Source organism: Triturus cristatus, chromosome 8 (assembly GCF_964204655.1).
Source record: "Triturus cristatus chromosome 8, aTriCri1.1, whole genome shotgun sequence".
NCBI classification, from domain to species: Eukaryota; Metazoa; Chordata; class Amphibia; order Caudata; family Salamandridae; genus Triturus; species Triturus cristatus.
The window spans coordinates 1,365,467,860-1,365,489,410 of record NC_140591.1 but is presented as its reverse complement, the minus strand read 5'-3'; the positions used below and the strand labels follow the sequence as shown (position 1 = coordinate 1,365,489,410).

Sequence of the window (21,551 nt, the reverse complement as noted above, 5' to 3'; positions counted from 1 at the left end):
GGCCTACCTAAATCTTAGCGCCAAAATCCAGAGTATAAATTGTGCGCGTTTGTGCATCTGCAATACGGATAGTTTGTATAAGTGATACAGATTAACAAAGGTCTATGGGACCTGTTTTGGACACCTTAGCCTGGCCTTTTGCACAAGGAGGAGGTATGGATGTTCTCTCAGGCAAAGGAAGTGTATTCTTAACGCTGCATGGTTGAGACCTAGACACTGAAGTGAGGGGAGAGGAGAAAAGGCTCCTTTCGAAATTCAATTAGGCCTTCTTCTGAGCAAAGAGCTGCTGATGAACAAGTTACTTACCTTTGGTAACGCTTTTTCTGGTGGATACAGTATCTGCCTGTGGATTCCTCACCTTGTGAATATCCCCTGCGCCAGCATTCCACAGAATTTTTTCCCCAGCTCTCTACGCCAACGTGGATGTCATAATACTTCGGCTCCGCTCGCGACTCCGTATGACGTCACCGAAGCCATAAGAGAGCCACGTCGGCGTGATGACGTCAGTTCCACCCATTTTTTCCGTGCCTCCGAGGCGAACAGGTGGACCGACAATAGATTCAAAGTATACACAGTATACAACATACAAACAAATATACATAGTACATATACAAAAGGAAAGCTAAAGAACATAAGCATTTCCTATAAGTGTACCAGATAGAAAGAAGTTACAATGTATAACAACATATCAAGCAAGACATCCTTTAAGGTATACAAAGGTGGACAACGGGGAGGCGGGTGGGTCAGTGAGGAATCCACAGGCAGATACTGTATGCACCAGAAAAAGCGTTACCGAAGGTAAGTAACTTGTTCTTCTGATGGATACATCTGCCAGTGGATTCCTCACCTTATGAATAGATTCCCACAGCAGTCCCACTCCTGGAGGAGGGTGTCCACCTTCTTATACCCAAAATTCCTGCAAGACAGAGCGCGCAAAATGGCCCTCCATCCTCATCTCCGAGTCTAAGCAATAATGCTTTGCGAAAGTATGGAGGGAGGCCCAAGTCGCGGCTTTACAAATGTCTGCCACCGGAACACCCCTGGCTAAAGCAGAGGTTGGCGATTTGGCCCTAGTTGAATGAGCCCTAATACCCTCAAGATGAACCTTACCACCAAGGGCGTAGCAGATCTTGATGGCTAGGATGATCCATCTGGACAGAGTGCGCTTGTGCACAGCTTTGACTTTAGATTGTCCAATATAGCCCACAAAGAGCTGATCATCCAAAAGAAAGTCCTTCGTCCTGTCCAAATAAAAGCTCACAGCTCTTTTAGGGTCCAATCGGTGCAGTCTTTCCTCCTCCTTGGAAGGATGAGGAGGTGGATAAAACACAGGGAGAGTAACAGACTGCCCCAGATGAAAGGGAGTAACTACCTTAGGTAGGAACGCAGCCCTGGTCCTAACAACCATCCTTTCCGCATGCAAGGATAACAAGCATTGGCATAGCCAATAGGTCTCGCCTTTGGGACCTTTATAAGTGTTTAGCCATGCAACAGTTGCATAACTAAATACTTATAAGGTCCCAAAAGCGAGGCATATTGGCTATGCAAAGCGGCCGTGCGGCCACGAAAGTGAAAGTAATTGCGGTAAAGCGCGGTGCGCGCGTCCGCGCACATGCACTGTAGCTCTAGGCTGGTCTGGTAGCACTTTTTGGAGCCCTCTCAATAAGTCTCGCCAGACCAGCGCATGCGCTGGGTCAGGCGAGACCTAAAAATGGGGGTTTTGAACTAAGAGCTTGAAGCTCACTCACCCTCCTTGCCGAGGTTATGGCTACAAGAAAGACAGTCTTAAAAGACAACAGTCTCAAAGGACAGCTATGAAGGGGCTAAAAAGGAGACCTCATCAAAAAAGTTAGAACAAGATTAATGTCCCACTGCGGCATTACAAAAGGAGTAGGTGGAAACCTGTTAGTAAGACCTTTGATAAATCTCAACACAATAGGAGACTTAAATAAAGATGGCTGATCTGGAAGACCCAGAAAAGCCGATAAAGCTGATAAATAGCCCTTGACCGTGGCCACAGCACAGCCCTGCTGAGCCAAGGAAAGAGCAAACTGAAGCACATTGGAAAGATGGGCTTTTATAGGGTCAATGGATCTCTCTCCACACCATTTTACAAACTTAGACCACCTGTAGGAGTATATGGACTTGATGGAGTGTCGCCTGGCCGATAAAATAACCCAGCCACCACATCAGGCGGGAGAGAGAAGGAACTCAGGTTGCCCCGCTCAATCTCGAGGCATGAAGGTGCAGGCTCTGGAGGTGGGGGTGTAGAACCTGCCCCTCCGACTGCGAGAGGAGGTCTGCCCTGCGAGGGAGACTGAGCGGAGGGTGCGTCGAAAGGTGAAGTAGATCTGTGTACCACACCCTTCTTGGCAAATCCGGGGCGAATCTTCCTCAGAACCCGAGGAATCAAGGGTATGGGAGGAAACGCGTAAAGGAGATGTGAGCTCCAACTCTGAAACGCGTCCCCCAACGCCCCCTGCAACGGAAACTGGAGACTGCAGAATGACGGGCAATGCGCGTTCTCGTGAGTGGCAAACAGGTCTATCCGAGGAGTCCCCCACGTCTGGAAGACGCGACCAACCACCTCCGGATGAAGCCTCCACTCGTGGTCGGCGGAGAACTGTCGACTGAGACTGTCCGCACGTATGTTTAGCACCCCGGCTAGATGATTCACCGTCAAGCAAATCCGATGATCCTGAACCCAGGACCAAAGCCGTAACTCCTCTCTGCAGAGACGGTACGACCCTACTCATCCCTGCTTGTTGACATAGCACATCGCGGTAGTGTTGTCCGTGAGGACTTTAACAGACTGACCGCGAAGGGAAGGGAGAAAGGCCTTGAGTGCCAAACGTATCGCCTGCAATTCCAGAAGATTGATATGAGAATCTTTCCTCTGGAGACCAAAGACCCTTGATCTCCAGATCCCCTAGATGAGCACCCCACCCTAGGGTGGAGGCATCCGTTATCACTGTGGCCACCGATGGAGGAAGATGAAAGGGATTTCCTTGAGACAGATTGCCCTCCACGCTCCACCAAGACAGATCCGCTGCAGCCTCTCTGGAGATGCTAATCGACTCCCCGAGATCTCCGTTGTGCGGATACCACTGCCTGCGGTGGCACCACTGGAGTGCCCTCATGTGCCAGCATGCATGGTTGACCAACAGAATGCAGGAGGCGAACAGACCGAGCAGGCGAAGGACCTTCAGAACTGGAACAACCGCTCCATAGTGGAATAAAGGAATCATCTTCTGAATGTCGAGAATTCTTTGAGGAGGAGGAAATGCTCGACACACAGTAGTGTCCAGTACCGCCCCTATGAACAGATTGCGTTGAGAGGGCACCAGGTGAGATTTGGGCACATTGATCGAAAAACCCAAGTCGAATAACAGTTGAGATGTTACATGCAGATGATGTTGCGCCATCTCTGGGGACTCTGCTTTCAGAAGCCAGTCGTCCAGGTAGGGAAAAACCGGAATCCCCGACCTCCTGAGATGAGCAGCCACCACTGCCATCACCTTTGTGAAGACTCTCGGTGCAGTAGTAAGACCAAACGGGAGGACCGCAAACTGGTAATGTTGCGACCCAACCGTAAAACGGCGATAATTCCTGTGCGACTTCAGGATTGGGATGTGAAAATACGCATCCTGTATGTCGATCAACACCATCCAGTCTCCTTGCTGCAACGCCTGAAGAACCTGTGCAAGGGTCAGCATCTTGAATTTCTCCTGTTTCAGGTAAAAATTCAAGACTCTGAGGTCCAGGATAGGACGCAATCTGCAGTCCTTTTTTGGAATCAGGAAATACCGGGAGTAGCATCCCTGACCCCTTTCCTGCTCCAGAACCACCTCTATCGCACCTTTTTGAAGCAATGCAAGAACCTCCTTCTGCAGAAGAAGCAGATGGTCCTCTGAGCAAAAACCTTGGCAAGGAGGGGGAGGAAACTCCCTAAAGGGAAGGGAATACCCATCCTCTACGAGGTTTAAAACCCAAAAGGTCCGTCGTGACCGATTTCCAACCTCGCAGAAAGTGGGACACCCGAACCCCCTCACAGGTCCCACATGATCTAGGATGGGGGATCTAGGACTGCTTCCCTGAAGCTTCATTGGGAGCAGAGGAGGCAGAAGAGGAGGATGGATTGCGGCCAGAACCTCTCCGGCCCCTTTGTCTTCCTCTATATGACCTATAGAGAGGATTCTGCTGCTGCGGTTGCTGCTGTTGTTGAGGTTTACGGAAGGAACGAAATGAAGACCTCCCAAATCCTCTATACTTTCTGAAGCCAAATCCCTTAGCCGGTGTCTGCAAAGCCAAAGACTTCGCAGTAACCCTGCTATCTTTAAATCTCTGTAAGGCGGAATCGGCTTTTTCCCCCCCAAACAGCTTTTCCCCATCAAATGGCAAGTCAACTAACGTGGCCTGAACATCAGCAGAGAAGCCGGAAGAACGAAGCCAAGTTTGCCTTCTAGTGGCTATCGAAGACCCCATAATTCTAGCCACAGAATCAGCCGTGTATAGGCCCGACTGAATAACCTGCCTGGCGGCAGCTTGACTGTCCATAGCAACCTCCATAAAAGAGGCCTTCTCCTCTTCAGGCAGTTTAGGGGCTAACAGCTTTACCGAGTCACCAGAGCATGAACGTAGCGCCCCAATAAACAAGTGCCATTAGTCGACTTAAGCGTCATGCTTCCAGATGAAGACCTTTTTGGCGGATTGTTCGATCTTTTTAGAATCCCTATCAGCTGGTGCTTGAGGGAAGGCGTCTGAAGATTGCTTCGAGCAGTAAGCTTGCACTACAAGGCTCTTTTGTGAAGGGTGAGAAGAAAGGAAGCTCTGGTCCCCCGGAGCCACTCTATACCTCCTTGCCACTTGTCTGGAGACTGCAGGCGAAGAAAGTGGCTTGCGCCAAACGTCCATCACAGGCTCTAAAATTGCCTCATTAAAGGGCAACAAGGGCTCAACAATTGAAGATGGTCAATGAAGGACTTCAGTTAAAAGGTTTGGCTTATACTTTGCAGAGGGCAACTGTAAGTCCAACAACTCTGCAGCCTTTCTGATAATTGAATGATAGGGAGCCAACTCTTGTGGAGGAGAAGATCTAGCAGAAGAATGCTCCCATTCTGGAGTAGTATCAAGTCTACTAGCATCCTGAATGCCTTCAAACTCATTAGTTGAATCACCAACCACACCTTCCTCCATATATCGTTCCTCCTCCATAATCCTCTGGGCCTCTCTCCGAGAACGAATCTGAGGACTCTGCGTCGGCGGTGCCGTACGCGGAGTCAGCGGCACCGAACGTGGGGTCGGCAGCGCCGGACGCGGTGCAGATGGAGTCGGCATCGGCGTCAAGGGAGGCTCCGAAGGAGGAAAACTATCCAGTCGAGGCCGGGAGGATTGATCTCCAGACGGCGCCGGGAACAACCATGAAGGAGCCATTGGCAAGAAGGGCAAAAAAAAGGTGCTTGAGCATAATGCTGCAGCACTCCCAAAGTATACATCATTAGACCCACGGGACCAGAAGGTGCGCCGGATGGGAAGGCAGCCCTTTGGAAAACCCCATACATAGCATTGAGGAAATGCGTTGGATCCTCACCCGGAGTCAGGAATTGCGGGTATGGGTTCGACCTTGGATCCGGTCGAGGAGTAGCAGGAGCCGAAGTGTCCTCCACTGGAGTCACAGGTTCAGCAGGCACTGGAGAAAGATCTTCCAACTCATCCGGCTCGGCGTCGGAAGCTGGAGACTCCACTGGCGCCGGTGACTGCACCGGAGACTGCGCCGGAGTCAACCTTGGCGAAGGTGTCTTCTCTGGAGATACACGAGGAGAAGGGGAAGGAGGAGGAGAACTAACTTCCTTGCTTCGACGCAGAGGCGACCGGGAAGCCTTACTCTTCGACGATCGGCACTGAGAGCTATGCTTCCTCTTCTTTCTGTGTTTCTTGGACTTCGAAGAGTGTGAAGTCGACGACTCCTGTCTCGACTGCTCATTCTCCCTAACTCTCCTTTCCTTTTTCGCCTTGGCCACGAAGAGTTTCGCTTCCCTCTCTTTCAGGGCCTTGGGGTTCCTCTTTCTGCAGCAGGAGCAGTCATCCACATCATGGTCTGAAGATAGGCACCACAAACAATCTTCGTGGGGGTCAGTAATGGACACGTGGCCCCCACATTCCCTACAAGGTTTAAAACCTGACTTTCTCGTCGAAGATATGGTAAATCCAGAAACAGTACCCCACTGCAAGACAACAAAGTAGCAGGAGAGTGCTGGAAAACCGTTACGTGTCGACGGCGCGGAAAAAAGGGAACCGACGTCATCACGCCGACGTGGCTCTCTTTTGGCTCCGGTGACGTCATACGGAGTTTCGAGCGGAGCCGAAGTATTATGACATCCACGTCGGCGTAGAGAGCTGGGGAAAAAATTCCGTGGAATGCTGGCGCAGGGGATATTCACAAGGTGAGGAATCCACTGGCAGATGTATCCATCAGAAAAGTATTGTTAATCTGCCTTTTGGTGGATGGTAGTGGTTAAGGGTGGGACTGCAGAGTGTTAATCAGTATCATCATCGTCCCCAACCAAAATGTACATTTCTAACTTCTAAGATAAAAGTGTACCACTTTGGTTTAGTCTCCAATCCAATCAAACCTCTTGGGAAATCCTCAACATGCATAAACGACTCATTTGCCCCCATGTGCCAGTCCATTTGCTTGCACACATGTGGTCACATCCTGCACTTGAGGAATCCCCCAATTTTGAGTAATTTCTCTTCAAGCTACTAGCATTTTGTGACGATTATGGAGCATCTTTGACTCCCACAAACACCAGCACTGCTGTTTTCTATGGCAGTTCCTCACCTGCAATATAATACCTCTTCATGCACGATCACTCCCAATTTCTGCTGATCGGTACGACTAGTTTTTGACTGCCCACTGGCATACAGCTGGCCATCCCTTAGTGTATGTGCTCTGACCCTAAGAACATGGTAAAATTGGCTAAACCCTAATTGTCATATTTAATGTTGCCATAGTACATGGCACAGGAAAACACACCAAGAGCATGGAAAGTTAAATATCACCTCTGGACTGCAGTACATGTTGTGCCATCCAGACTGACAATGGAAACATGGTTATAGGCCTATACATGCAGCCTGGGTGCTGCAGCTTTTAAACCTTTTGTTTGTCTGGAATGTACTTTTATTATTAAATAGGTCACATACGAGTAGGCATAAAAGCCCACAAGGTAGGGTGAATAGAATTAAAGAGCAGGACATGTAATTTTTATGTTGGCATATTCCAAAAGTGACAACCCTTAAAACTTATATTATCTCTGGGAGAGGGCCACGACGCATATTGAATATGCTACTTACCAGTATGCATCTGTTCTTGGCATGTAGGGCTGCTGACATTCATATCTGTGCATAGATCGCCGCCTAGTGTTGGTCAGGATGTTTGCACGTTGTTGTCCTGGAAGAGTCTTCGAAGTATCCTGAGATAGGTGACTCCTCCCCTGGACCACAGTGCGCATGGGCATCCTCTCCATCCTCAGATTGTTTTTCGCCATTGTGGCAGTGATGGAGTAGATACAGAAAGTGATGACCATGCTATACAGTAATTCTGAGAGCTGCAGCTGCTAGAGGCGCCGAGGAGGAGGGTGGGCGATATGAATGTCAGCAGCCCTACATGCCAAGAACAGATGCATACTGGTAAGTAGCATATTCAGTTTGAGGCATGTGGGCTGCTGAATTCATATCTGTGCATAGAATACATAGCAGTACCTCCTATTAGCGGCGGCCAGCAGTGCCAGCTGCAGCGGTCTGAAAAAGAGTTTTGAGAACAGCTTGTCCTACAGCTGCCTGCTGTTTTGAGTGTACATCTACACAATAGTGTTTGGTAAATGTATGTATAGTGGACCATGTGGCTGCTCTACATATATCCTGTAAAGGAATGTTTCCCAGGAAAGCCATGGACGCCCCTAACTTACGTGTTGAGTGGGCTCGTGGGGGAATCGTTAATGTGCGTTTAGCCTTTAGATAGCAAATTTGAATACATTTAACGATCCATCTGGCTATACCTGCTTTGGAGATGGCGTTGCCTTTGTGTTGTGGAGAAAAGGCAACGAAAAGTTGGTTTGTCTTCCTAAAGTCTTTAGTTCTGTCTATATAGTACATGAGGGCTCTTTTGACATCTAGTGTATGGAGCATTCTCTCAGCGACATTTTGTGGATTCTGAAAGAAAACAGGCAGTTCAATAGTTTGATTCATGTGGAACTGCGATATTACTTTAGGCATGAATTTGGGGTTGGTACGTAGTACGACCCTGTTTGCGTGAACCTGTATGAATGGCATTTGAATGATTAGTGCCTGGAGTTCACTAACTCTTCTTAACAAAGTGATTTCCACTAGGAAAGCTACTTTCCAGGTGAGGAATTGAATCTCACATGAGTGTAGAGGTTCGAAGGGGGGACCCATCAGTCGGGTGAGGACCAAGTTGAGGTTCCACACCGGCGCTGGTGGGTGTCTTGGGGGAATTACTCGTTTAAGTCCCTCCAAGAAAGCTTTGATGGCAGGCACTCTGAATAAAGAGAGGTGCTGCCTGTTCTGGAGATAGGCTGCTATTGCGGACAAATGGATGCGTATTGAGGTGTATGCCAGATTGCATCGGTATAGGTGTAAGAGGTAACAGATTATGTTTTGAATGGATGCGTCTAGCGGGTTAATGTCATTGTTGTTGCAATAAATTACAAACCTCTTCCATTTAGCTGCATAGCAAGCTCTGGTAGTGGGTCTCCTGGCCTCCTTAATGATCTCCATACAGTCAGGTGGCAGGTTTAGGTAGCCAAACTCTAAGACTTCAGGAGCCAGATTGCCAGGTTGAGCTGTTGCGGATCTGGGTGCTGAATTTCGCCATGGTTCTGCGTTAAGAGTGCAGGTTTGATCCGCAGCCTTTGATGCGGCACCACGGAAAGTTCTAGAAAGGTGGTGTACCATGGCTGGCGCGCCCATGTGGGAGCAACTAGGATGAGTGTCAGTGAGTGCTGTCGCAGTTTGCGTGCCACCAGCGGTATTAATGGCGCTGGGGGAAAAGCGTACGCAAATCTGCCGGACCAGTTCATCCATATCGCATTGCCCTGCGACTGTGGATGTGGGAACCTGGCGGCAAAGCTTTGGCATTTTGCATTTTCGTTTGTGGCGAATAGGTCTATCTCTGGATGACCCCACTGTTGGAAGTACGGTTGGAGTACTGATGGGTGTAGCTCCCACTCGTGCATCTGGTGGCTGTGTCTGCTGAGCAGATCCGCCATCTGGTTGTCCTTGCCGGGGAGGTGTTCCGCCATGAGGAATATGTTCCTCTGAATGGCCCACTTCCACATGCTCTGTGCCAGATGAGACAACTGTGGAGAGTGTGTTCCTCCCTGCTTCTGTATGTAGTACATGGCAGTCATGTTGTCCGTCCGGATCAACACGACTTTGTTGCACAAGTGTACTTTGAATGCCTTCATTGCCAGGAAGATTGCCATCAGTTCCAGAAGGTTGATGTGCATCTTCTTTTGTTGTATTGTCCATAGTCCCTGCACTGTGTAATTGAGTACATGAGCTCCCCATCCCTGGAGAGACGCGTCCGCCGTCAGTATTATTTGTGGAACAGGCTCTTGGAACGGTCGTCCCTTGCAAAGGTTTTGTGGATTCCACCAATGCAGAGAGTTGTATGCCCGACCGCTCACCAACACTAGGTCTTTTAATTGCCCGTGAGCCTGATTCCATTGACGTGCCAAGCACTCCTGAAGCGGGCGCATATGTAGTCTCGCGTGTGGGACTATGAAAATGCAGGAGGCCATCATGCCTATCAACTGCATGAACACTCGCGCAGGAAGGGAGTGTTGAGGTTTGAACTTTGAGATCAGCATTTGCATGCTGTTGATCCTCACTAAATTTGGCTGAGCTGTGGCTGCCAGAGTGTCTATGGTCGCACCCAGGTACTGTTGTACGTGTGCGGGTTGGAGATGTGATTTTGGGTAATTTAGTGAGAATCCCAGACTGTGAAGAAGGTGAATGGTGAGGGACATGTGGCTGGCACATTGCTGGGCTGACTTTGCCTGAACAAGCCAGTCGTCCAGGTAAGGGTAGACGTGAATGTGTTGTCTCCGTAGATGTGCAGCCACTGTAGCTAGGCACTTGGTGAAAACTCTGGGTGCTGTTGTCACACCGAAGGGGAGGACTTTGAATTGGTAGTGCTGCCCTTGAATAGTGAACCTGAGATATTTTCTGTATGACGGGTGTATGGGTATGTGGAAGTACGCATCTTTGAGGTCTAGTGTGGCTAGGAAGTCTCCCTGGCTGAGCAGCAGGAGAACCTGCTGTAGGGTGAGCATATGGAAATGCTCTGAGAGAATGTAGTGGTGGAGGGGTCTCAGGTCTAGTATAGGTCTGAGCGACCCGTCCTTTTTTGGGATTAGGAAGTACAGAGAGTACACCCCTGTCCCCTGCTGGTTGAAGGGCACGACCTCTATTGCACCTTTTTGCAGCATACTTAGCACTTCCTGCTGCAATAATGCTAAGTGCTCTGCGGACATAGGACGGTGCTTTGGCGGTATTGTGGGTGGAGTGGAGGTTAATTCGAGACCGTAACCGTGCTGGATAATATCCCTGACCCACCTGTCCGTGGTGATGGTATTCCACGTGGACAGGAACCGCTGGAGTCTCCCCCCGACAGGTGTTATGTGGTCGGGGGGAAGGGAGAGGGCGTCACAGTTTGTTCTTGGGTGAGGACCTGGTGTTGCCGTAACCGCGTCCTCTGCCCTTGGTGCTGGAGCCACGATAGCCACCTCTGTTGTTTTTATCGTAGGTACTGTGTGCCCCCTTTATTGTATGTCTGCTGTGACCCCTGTCCTCTAGCTGCTCCCCTATTCCCGGGGCGACGAAAGGAGCCACTACGAAATGTCTGCGTTTGCAACGCCCCCATTGACTTTGCAGTGTCAGTGTCCTTTTTTATCTTTTCTAAGGTGGTGTCAACTTCTGGTCCGAATAAGTAGTCGGGGTTGACAGGCTGATTTAGGATGTTTTGAATCTCAGGTTTGAATCCGGAGATTCTTAACCAAGCGTGTCGTCTTAACATGACGCTGGTGTTTATTGCCCTCGCGGCTGTGTCGGCTGCATCTAGTGCGCACTTAATGGATGCGTTTGTAAGAAGTTGTCCCTCTCTGATGAGGAGCTCCGCTGCCTCTTTGTACTCGTCTGGCAGATGTTGGAGTAGTGACTCTAGTGTGTCGTAGTGTGAACGATCGTAGCGAGCCAGGAGGGCCTGTGTATTGGCAATGCGCCAGATGTTTGCTGCTTGAGCTGCAATCCTCTTGCCTGAGGTCTCCAGCACCTTGGACTCTTTGGGCCCGATTCACAGAACTAACTTAAGACAAAATCCTAAACTTACTACCATTTTGGTATTCACAGAAGGCACTTACTCATTTTGGTATTCACAGAAGGCACTTACTCATTTCGGTATTCACAGAAGTTAGGAGTCCTAACTCTAGGACTCCTAAATGCCTTCTGTGAATACCGAAAGTCTTAAAATTAGGATTTTTCTCAATTTAGTAGTCCTAAATTTAGGACTCCTAAATGCCTTCTGTGAATACCGAAAGCCTTAAAATTAGGATTTTTCTCAGTTTAGTAGTTGTAAAGTTAGGAGTCCTAACCTTAGGACTCCTAAACTGAGAAAAATCCTAATTTTAAGGCTTTCGGTATTCACAGAAGGCATTTAGGAGTCCTAAAGTTAGGAGTCCCAAACTTAGGACTACTAAATTGGAGTAAAATCCTAATTTTAAGACTTTCGGTATTCACAGAAGGCATTTAGGAGTCCTAAAGTTAGGAGTCCTAACTATACTACTACTACTAAACTGAGAAAAATCCTAATTTTAAGACTTTCGGTGAATACCAAAATGAGTAAGTGCCTTCTGTGAATACCAAAATGGTAGTAAGTTTAGGATTTTGTCTTAAGTTAGTTCTGTGAATCGGGTCCTTTGTCTGGGGGAGGAGCATCACCAGTTGTTTGCGAGTGCGCTCGTTTGCGAGCGTTAGCAACCACCATGGAGTCCAGAGGTAACTGACCTCTAATGTACATAGGGTCCCCGGGCGCAGGTTTGTATTTTTTCTCAATCCTGGGGTTCAGCACCCGTTTCCTTGAAAATTTCCTTTGCTGGCTTGAGAACACCTTTCAACATGGGCAGAGTCTTGACCGTCCTCTCAGAGGAGGCGAAAGTGTCCACCAAGAAGTCGTCCTCAACTGTGTCAGAGTGGAGTTGCACTCCATGATTGGCTGCAGCACGTTCTATGAGGGCATTGAAGGCAGCAGTGTCCTCTGTGGGAGATGTTTTTGCACCGTAAAGCTGCGTGTCCTGGGTATCTGTTGTGGCACCCGGGTCTGCAGGGTCATCCCAAGCTTGATCTGGGTCCTGCTGCTCCTCAGGATCTATATCCCTAGGGTAGGTGGTATCATCACCCATGTAGTCCTCCATTGCGTCTGTGTCGGAGGGTGTCGGAGAAAAGGACTGGGGATCCAGATAGGAGGTATGCAGGCGTTCGTATAGAACCGGTTCCGATTCTGCTGGCAGTTTCTGCTTTAGAGGGATTCTGTAAGAGTCCAAGGTCTGCTCTGGTGTGACCTTCCGTTTTCGGAGCATGAGTCTGCCGGTGTCGGCGTCGATGAATTGGGACTGTGAAGGCTCAGTAGGAGAGTGTCCAGTAGATGGGGACCTTGTCTGGCGGACACGTGTTCGGATCTCGAACATCTTTGGCGCCGTGGACGGCGGCAAACCAAAAGTAATATTGGTTGGTGCCGAAGGTGCTTTTGGAGCCTTTTTCGGGTCGGGGCCCGACGTGGACTGGAGGGCTGCCTGTTCCCTGATGCGTTGCAAGGACGCCGCAACTTGTCGCACCGAGAACTCCGAAGGTTCTTTGGTGCGGAGTGGTTCTGCAGAGGACTGCTTCGGAGCCACAGGGTCATCGATTCGAGGAGAGGCAGTAGTGGTCGACGGAGTCGATGACTTGACCTTAGTCGCTGCCTTCGAAGTGGACTCCGATGGAGCGGCCATTTTAACTTTTGTGGTCGGGGCAGATTGCTTCGGTGCCGGCGGCCGAGGCGCTTTTGAGGTACCGATGGCCTTCTTTTTCAGGTCGGTACCGACATCCGCTGCAGCGAGTTCGGCGCCGAGATCCCTTTTTGTGCATTCGGAGCCGATGGTTTGGGCTGGCGTCGAAGGAGTGGAGGTCTTCGAGGGCTTCGAGCCGACCACTGCCAGTTTCACTTTCGGTTTCTGTGGAACCGGTGCGACGATTGGTTTCGGTTTCGTTGAAGGGAAACCAGTCTTTTTCGGTAATAATGGCTCTTGCTGGATGTTCGAGGCCGGGCCCGAAGGCGGGGCCGAAGAACTGCGGGATTGATCTTGGGTAAGGCCCGGAGGCGATCCCTCGACCGGAGCCATAGAATGACGCACTTTGATAGCCTCCGTTTCGACGGGTAGGCCCTGCTCTTCACCAGAGCTATCTTCTTCGGCCCCAAAGGCCTCATCGTAGTCTCCTACCTCATCGTCGGCTTCTTCCCTGTGAAAGAGCGCTTCATCGGCGTCTTCCGATCGGGAATCGTGTTCGGAAGCGGGGCTGTAGTTGAAGTCTTCCACGCTTTCAACATCCTCGTCCTCGGTGCTGAAGATGTTGGCCGGGGCCGGTGCCGATTGCTGCGCTTCTAATCTCGCTGCCCGTCGATTCCGGAGAGTCTTCTTGGATCGGAATCGGGCACAGGCCATGCATTTCGATTCGTCGTGATCCGGCGAGAGGCATTTGTTGCACACCGGGTGGACGTCGATATGTGGATATTTGGCGTGGCAAACAGGACACCGTTTGAATGGGGTCCTCGATTCCATCGTCGATGTAAGGTCGATGGTCGGGTTAAACGGATCCTAAAAACTTGAAGAAGTTTGCTAAACTAAGCAAGAAAGCTGTCGATACCGAGCGGGAACAGTACCGACGAAAGCTAAAGGCCTTTTGGCCTTAAACTAAAGTTTCCTAACTTGAGCTAAGATAAGCACATCCGAACCCAATGGCGGAAAAAAACAATCTGAGGATGGAGAGGATGCCCATGCGCACTGTGGTCCTGGGGAGGAGTCACCTATCTCAGGATACTTCGAAGACTCTTCCAGGACAACAACGTGCAAACATCCGGACCCAACACTAGGCGGCGATCTATGCACAGATATGAATTCAGCAGCCCACATGCCTCGAACGCAGTCTGCACTGGGGAAGACAGTAGACCTGACGGCCCGCCTAGGCCTCTTAAACATATGGGTGGACTCGGATCTGACAGATTGAACAGCAATTGGTGACGCTGGGGTACACTTTGGTAAAAAGAGAGTTGGCTCGGGGCTGGAGTGGAGTGACACCACCTGCTGTATCGGTGTGGCTGAGGGAATTGGACAAGTGCATGATTGCGGAAAAGGAGGTGTTCATAACTAGGGGGTGCCCGAAGAAATGGGATAAAAAATGGTCCAAATGGAATACTTCTAGAGGAGAGATTTGTGTATCACCCATGGTGGATTTGGAAATGCGTGGAGGTAGGGACAGGGATCTGATTTCTTGAAAATTTTGTTTATTACCCATGTAGTGTATCTGCGGAAGATTGCAACCATTGAGAATATCTGTCAACAACTTCGATTGTCTGTCATAAACCTTTTTCAATAAAAATAAATTAAAATCAAAACAAAAAAAAAACACTATATTCACAGGCTGTAGCTGGTCCTATGAGGAAGGCTGAAGTGCAATTAAAAAAAACATGTTGCTAATTTTGGTTTGGGACAACCTACAGAAATAATTCAACCACTACTTTAATATTTATTAAAATCTAATTCAATAGTTACGTTGGATTTTTGATAAATATATAGCAAAGTATCTTTTAAAAATGTAGACGTTTCTTCACTGAAGTTCCAGAAGGATAATTAGCATTGGCCGCTAGAAGTTGCCCCATCAGTACTTTCCCCTTGATGAAGTATATAAAATGCTTCGAGAGCTGAAACAATAGCTAGACACTTTGGCAGGAAGGCTCAGTGTGACTAATCCTCACTCAGGAAAGGAAGCTGGGCAGGGTTCAGTAACTAAATTACCTTGAAAGGGTGAGGCTGGCCAATTCACAGTGCAGTGTTAAGTGAAACCTGGGGAATGGAGACTTTGGATACCAGGGAACAGTGTTGATCAGCTTGCACCATTTCGGTGGGAGAGGGAGCTGATCCCAGAACCAGTCTAGTGTGCTTGAGGCAGAGTGAACAGCTCCTTTTCTTCAACATAGTCCTGTTGTATTCTCCAGGGGCAGAAGTGAGCTGCCATGTCTCATTTGCCTTAGAATAGTGCATTAGGAAATAGTCTGTAATAAGGCAAACAGGATGTGCTGCAAAACAGGGTGAGTTTGCTACTGGGAACTCAGTGCCCATTGGTTAGGTAGTGTCCAGGAGTTACCCTCACCAACTGCCTAGTAAATCCTACAAAAGTGGCACCTCACCCGCAGCTCATCAGAATACTTTCTGGACCTGTGGACGAACAGAAGGACTGGTCCTGCACTCTTCTGTTATCTGTGGAGGCATGACCTGCTTTCACTTGCACCGAGGCTGGTGAAGCTGATTGCAAGAATCAGTTGGATGACCTCATATATGGTTACAGAACAAAACAAACTGAAAGAGACCCTTTTCCTGTAGAGACCAGATCCAAGTGGACCTAGACTGGACTCTGCTGAATGGAGATCTGGCCTGTAAAAGCTGGCCCCAAGGTTCTGGGTGCCTTAGAAGAGCCCTGGAGGAGCAACTTGAGAAAGTCTAAAACGTTGGGAGTATGAAAATATTTGGACTTCCAAGACCTCTAAAGATTCAGAAGACCTTGCTCCAAAGGTAGACTATTTTAAGAGGACTATGTGAGATACAGAGCTGAGCCTTTCCCCACTACAGGGTTTTGAGCTCCAAAAAAATAGGGACTAGATTTAAAGATTTAAATCTTGACCAGGTAAATAAGCAAAAAGTATCTGACGGACGAGGGAACATTGGTGGGTGTGAAATTAGAATTTTCCCATTTGGACCTATTCCTGCAAAAAACAGCTTCCCTGGGACCTCGTCCAATAGTTATCCCATTTCAATAAGGCCCCACTGGATACAGTCCTCAACTGTAGGATTTCAACACAATAAAGAATAAATCAGAAGGTAAAACTTTCATTGGGATGGCCCAACTGGCGTATACAAGCTCCGCTCCATTGCAGTAGGCCTGAAATGGCATCTGCGTTTCAGTCAACCTCAAACAGTGACTTCTTATTGGTGGTTTCGGAGATACTTACATACAAATATACACATACATCTCTAATTCTGCTCATTGGATTTTAATAATAATTTTTCTAATTAGTATTTTTCCTAATTTTAGACATGGTTGTGGGATATTTAATGTGTTGTGTTTTGACTTAATTGTTTTGCTACATTTACATACTTCTATAAATTAAACAGGTCTACTCTGTTGCATACCTACCAGGTGTTGAATCCAGATTGACTAAACTTGTGAGTTATTACTAGGTAAGGACTCCCATTCTAAACGAATAACCCATTTTCTAACAACAGCTATTACCAACACCTTTCAGAGTCTCTCCAGTACCCTTCTCAAAACACTTGAATTACTATATTAGCCCAAAAACAGCATGTATTGAAGGGTTTTTAAATATATATATACCTGTAGGTGCTTTACATTGGACCCTGTAACCATAGTAGCCGATCCAAAACGTTGCTTAGTGCCCACACTCTAGGATATTACCTGGAAGACAGACTTTCCTCTAAGGACTTTTTCGAACACCTTCCACAGCTCAAAGCACTGACCTATCAATAATTCACATAGTACTGAGTTGTGATTGTAGATACATATTGTATCCTCGCCATGCCTTACACCTCCCAAGCATTTAAGCTCTATAATTCTTGTCTCTTATCTGGCATCTTTACAATAGTAATAACCATGGCGAGGGATCATATACACTTCCTGCCAAGCTCAAACTATCTCTTTGAAATAAGAGTGTTCTGTTTTGGGCACAAAGTGATCTACCCTACAGAAAGATGCATGTGCCCAAAAGTGAGAAATATCGCCTGTCATATGGATATCGCTGATAATTCATACGGCCCCTTTACCCTGCTTTTTCTATGTCCCAGAGCCTCCTCAAAGACACATTTAAAGTCCTATCTCATGATATGTATATTCAAGTAATACCAGGGACAGTGCATTTCCAAAAACTAGCTCTGTAATGATAGGATGGTACATCAAGGTGACAGGTGACCATGACTCTGACTCCCGCTACATATTTAGTATTGCTGCAAACCCACCCTGTATACCCACCCAAACATCTATTGCAAATGGAGCAGGCTGCCTTATAACGTTCGCCATACAGTAACCACATGAGCCAGCTGCCAATATTTTCTTTTACCAACTTTTACTCAGCCCCTCCCACCACCCCTCCAAAAACAATCTATTGAAGTATGACTAAAATTGTAACATTGGAAACATCATTTTTGCCTATGATGTGCTATTAAAAAGTTATTGAATTGTAATCCCAACTCTCAATAAAATGTACTGTATATGCATTGATAAAACCTAATACTCCTCTGCCCAGATTCATCACAAAACACATTTTGAATCCCACTCCTGAGCACAAGCTGTTCACCAGTACCGACATGTCCATCCTAAAGGAGGTGGAGCACACTTCCAGAAAATTTCCATATACTTTCAAGTGGAGCAAGTTCCTAATCTGGCATTTGGAGAGGTGGGGTAAAATGAGAATGTGCCAAGAATAGACCAACCTCACATATTTTCTTTATTTGACTAAATCTGGTTTACATTGCCTTGGTTTTTTTTTTCAAACTGCAAAAAGCCCTCTCTGAGACCCTTTTCATATGGTCAGTGACTGAAGATTTCCTACAAAAACAACATTCTGCTCCACCACTGAAGAACGTAGTAGTGTCAAAAATAATTTGGCCACCACCTGAGTGCATGCAAGAGAGTAATTCAATATACTGTGGAAGGCAGGATTTCAAACAACCATAACATCGTTTGTGGGGACGAGCGAGATGGAGGCTTCTTGCAACCATAAACTTTACAATGTGTACCATTTAAATAAGTTTTACTCATCCTTCATTCAACTCAAACATTTCAAATTTCTACATAAATGAGGTAATAAGAAATTAATTTTTTTGCCAATGCCGTCTCTTTCCAAATCCTCCCACAACAGCTAAGGGGTCTATGCATACTGTGGAAATTAAGAGTACCCTTCTGCAATATCTGATTGAAGGAGGTGGTGAAGGCTCAAATAAAAATAGCTCTTTGTCAACTAAGGGCTCACTTGAATTGTTTTGCATCTTCAAAAATGCATGTAAAAAGATGGATATCATCCTCAATTGATACAAGCTACCAAAAGGCTAACTGGTACCTCCTGGAGAAGCAACATTTATGGAACATAAACATCCCTCCTCCTCTACATAAACTACTCAAATAGAAGAAAGCTTACAGGAGGGATTCTCAGAGTCTGGCCTCAAAACCATAACTAGATAATTGACCCTGCAAAGCAAAATGTGCCACACTGTTCTTGTGCAGGGTCAAAATTTCTCATTTCCATGTAATAAAAAAAATATATATATATATATTTATTTTTTTTAAACTCCCTATAGCACCATTTCCTTAAAGTATGTTTTAGAAGAGGTTTTTAAACAAAAAAGGTCTCTTCTACTCTGTGAAAATGTTAAAATGGTGCATCCTTATTTTGAGATAAAATGCCAGTTGTAAGGGATTTTTAACTTTATACCCCTAATGCACAAAAAAAAAAAAACATTTCAACAAACTCCGGTAGATACCAAAATAAGACCGTCAGATTAACACATCAGAATACCTACCAGTCCTCAATCTTTCAACATGTGTGGGTATGCTTAGTGCTTACTTACACTTCCGAAGAAGCTCTAAGTGGCTCCATAGAATTTCTCCTCGTGGCACCCTCTGGAAAAAGTCTTCTTGGCAGAGTTCACAAAGGTCTCGTCCTGGCATGGTCAGGGTACTGATGTCTATTTCATCCATGCCAAATTCTTTGATCACCCACACTACCCAGTGGAGGACCTGGTCTGTTGACCACTGTACTGGATCTAAAGCCAAGAGAAAGGGAGAACATCAAACAAACATTGGTCAGGAACCCACATGAAACGTATTTTGCTCAAAGGTAAATGTGCACATAATAGTGTGGGCCGTTCAGGTTACTTTATTGAGGACTTAGTTTTGATACTGGCCAAACATTGGTTTTCTTTTTACTGTGAACTAGATAACACAACATCAAATAATACAGTTCTCAACTACATCACTGCTGCCTTTTCTTGTGTTGTTTTTACCAGCAGGATACAGATATGGGGAAAAGAATGAGAAGCAGATACTGACTCAGTAGTCAGGTAGGAATGTTTATTTTGAGGGATGGGTTGCTCAGATCTGTCAAAGAAGATAGTGGAAATATAGACATACTGAGAGCCTTGATGGACAACCAGTGGTAGGAGAAAAATAATTGACAGTAATAAAATCGCCACAGTATTACGAACATTCAAAATCCAAGCTGTGGGTTAAAACACTGAGCATGCTTAACAGAGTAAGACTGCACCAATTGTCTTCGATTGTAAGCACACGCAATCATCTACATTTTCAGCAACCAGGCGTTCACTAATCATAGTTCCCTGATGCAAATTGTGAGTGCCAATGTCAGCCAACAGTCCAGGAGCGAGAAAACCCGACCATCATCCTCCACACCCACCTTCATCTGCTTTGGAAAGGCAAGGTGCTGCCACCTTCCTATACATCATCAAATCTCCATTTACCTCCCCCATCATGTCCAAAAAATGTGAGAAATGATAATGATTGGATCTGTGGTGTCATCTATGGTGGTCACCTTCAAGACTAGCTTTTCTCAGGCATTTGGAAGTTAATGATTCTTCCCCCCCCCCCCCTGAAATTTAGTAAGGGCAAATTTTTGTACAGTGTCCTATTTTTCAAATCTTGTTTGTCTTTTTAGTGATCCTTGATAACTTTGCTCTTATGACACCAATTTCAAACTCCCAATAAGCCATGTTCCTAATTTATTTATTTCACTAGGACAGATTTCCAATTCTCTTCATGGCGTGATTTCTGCATAAAGATTTAGCACACTGCTGAATCTTACCGAAGATTCATTTTCAGCAATGGCCACAGAATGGATTGTCATGATAAAACTTCAGCAGCATATCCAACATTTTCTAGAAATATATTTAGATGAGACCTTAATTAACTAACCACTTTTACTCTTTCAGATGCCTCATCAATAAAATTTCCTCCAGACCTGCCCTACTTATTTTCATCATTGATGCTAAAACAATATTAACGATTTTGAAAATATTGCATGCAATCTTTTTTGCAGACCCCCTTAATGCTTCAAGGTATACATCACTTTATACTAGTGTGTATCAGTATTTAATAGCTTACATTTTTTGCTACTACGTGTAGTGCACAGACATACCAAGAGAAAATACACAAATCAACTATCACTTTTACTACAGTTTTGAATATTCCTATGGAACTCAGAGATAAACGGCTGAGGTGCATGCAAGAGGTTCAAATGGCCCATCAATCACAAGACCGATGAGACTGATCAGCCTAATAACAAATGGTAAAGCCCTTACATAGAAAACTGAATTGAAAGTGGTTTCAAACACATTTGCAAATCTAAATAACTCTCAAGAAGGACCAGATTGCTATTGCTGGTTTACCGTAAGGTATTCCAAGGCGTTCTTGTTCCTTCCGATAGCCTTCAAGTGCTGCGGCCCATCGTGTGACTTGCTCAGACGTTTCATCAGATATTGTTGTAATGTGTTTTGTGCCATCCAGAGTTATAACTTGAGTTTCTTCCACAAGCTGAGCTTCACCTCCTTCATGGTGGGCATCAGGGTCAATAACCACTTCAACTGTGTCAACTGGTTTTACAATCTCAATTATGTTTAGCTTTGGTTCCATCCCTAAACAGAAGTAGTCAATAACAAAATTAATCGATCAAAGTATGCTACAAGTGAGGCTTCAATTTTGTTTTCTATACGCTGTTAAATGAACACACAATACTTTACAAACAGTGCAACAAGGCATTAGGCTGCAGAATCTGAACACTATAACTGCCAGTAGCAGGATTCATTATTTAAGCTGACCATCGAGGAGAAATAGTTTGGCAAGAGACTGCATAACGTAGTCAGGAAGTACAATTAGTATTTTGGCTTTCAGGACTGCTTAGAATACACAGATTCAAATATTCATAATAAAACTTTACTTACCTGTAAGCATGTTGCTCCAAGACAGGTATATTTTCTACATTCATAAATTCTAAAAAGTTCTGCAAGAAAACTAAACCATGCTTATCTTAATTATTAGGCATCTTCTTTAATTTCCACTGTACCACTAAAATGTTGAAACAAGGTTCCAATGGCCTATAAAAGCTGCCTACATGATCTTAAGTGAATGAAATATAATAC

The 21,551-nt window shown here is 46.3% G+C and overlaps 1 protein-coding gene across 8 annotated transcripts in view; it reads right to left on the bottom strand.

Annotated features, from left to right (window-relative positions):
• GABPA (GA binding protein transcription factor subunit alpha) overlaps positions 1-21,551 on the bottom strand; it is a 284,030-nt gene that overhangs the window by 84,027 nt on the left and 178,452 nt on the right. For all 8 annotated transcript variants that reach the window (XM_085623071.1, XM_085623067.1, XM_085623072.1 and 5 more), the window contains 2 exons: positions 20,802-21,047; positions 18,969-19,163 (listed from right to left, as the gene is read on the bottom strand). In XM_085623071.1, the coding sequence (XP_085479197.1) occupies positions 18,969-19,163; positions 20,802-21,047 (441 nt within the window). The remainder of the gene's footprint in view (positions 1-18,968; positions 19,164-20,801; positions 21,048-21,551) is intronic.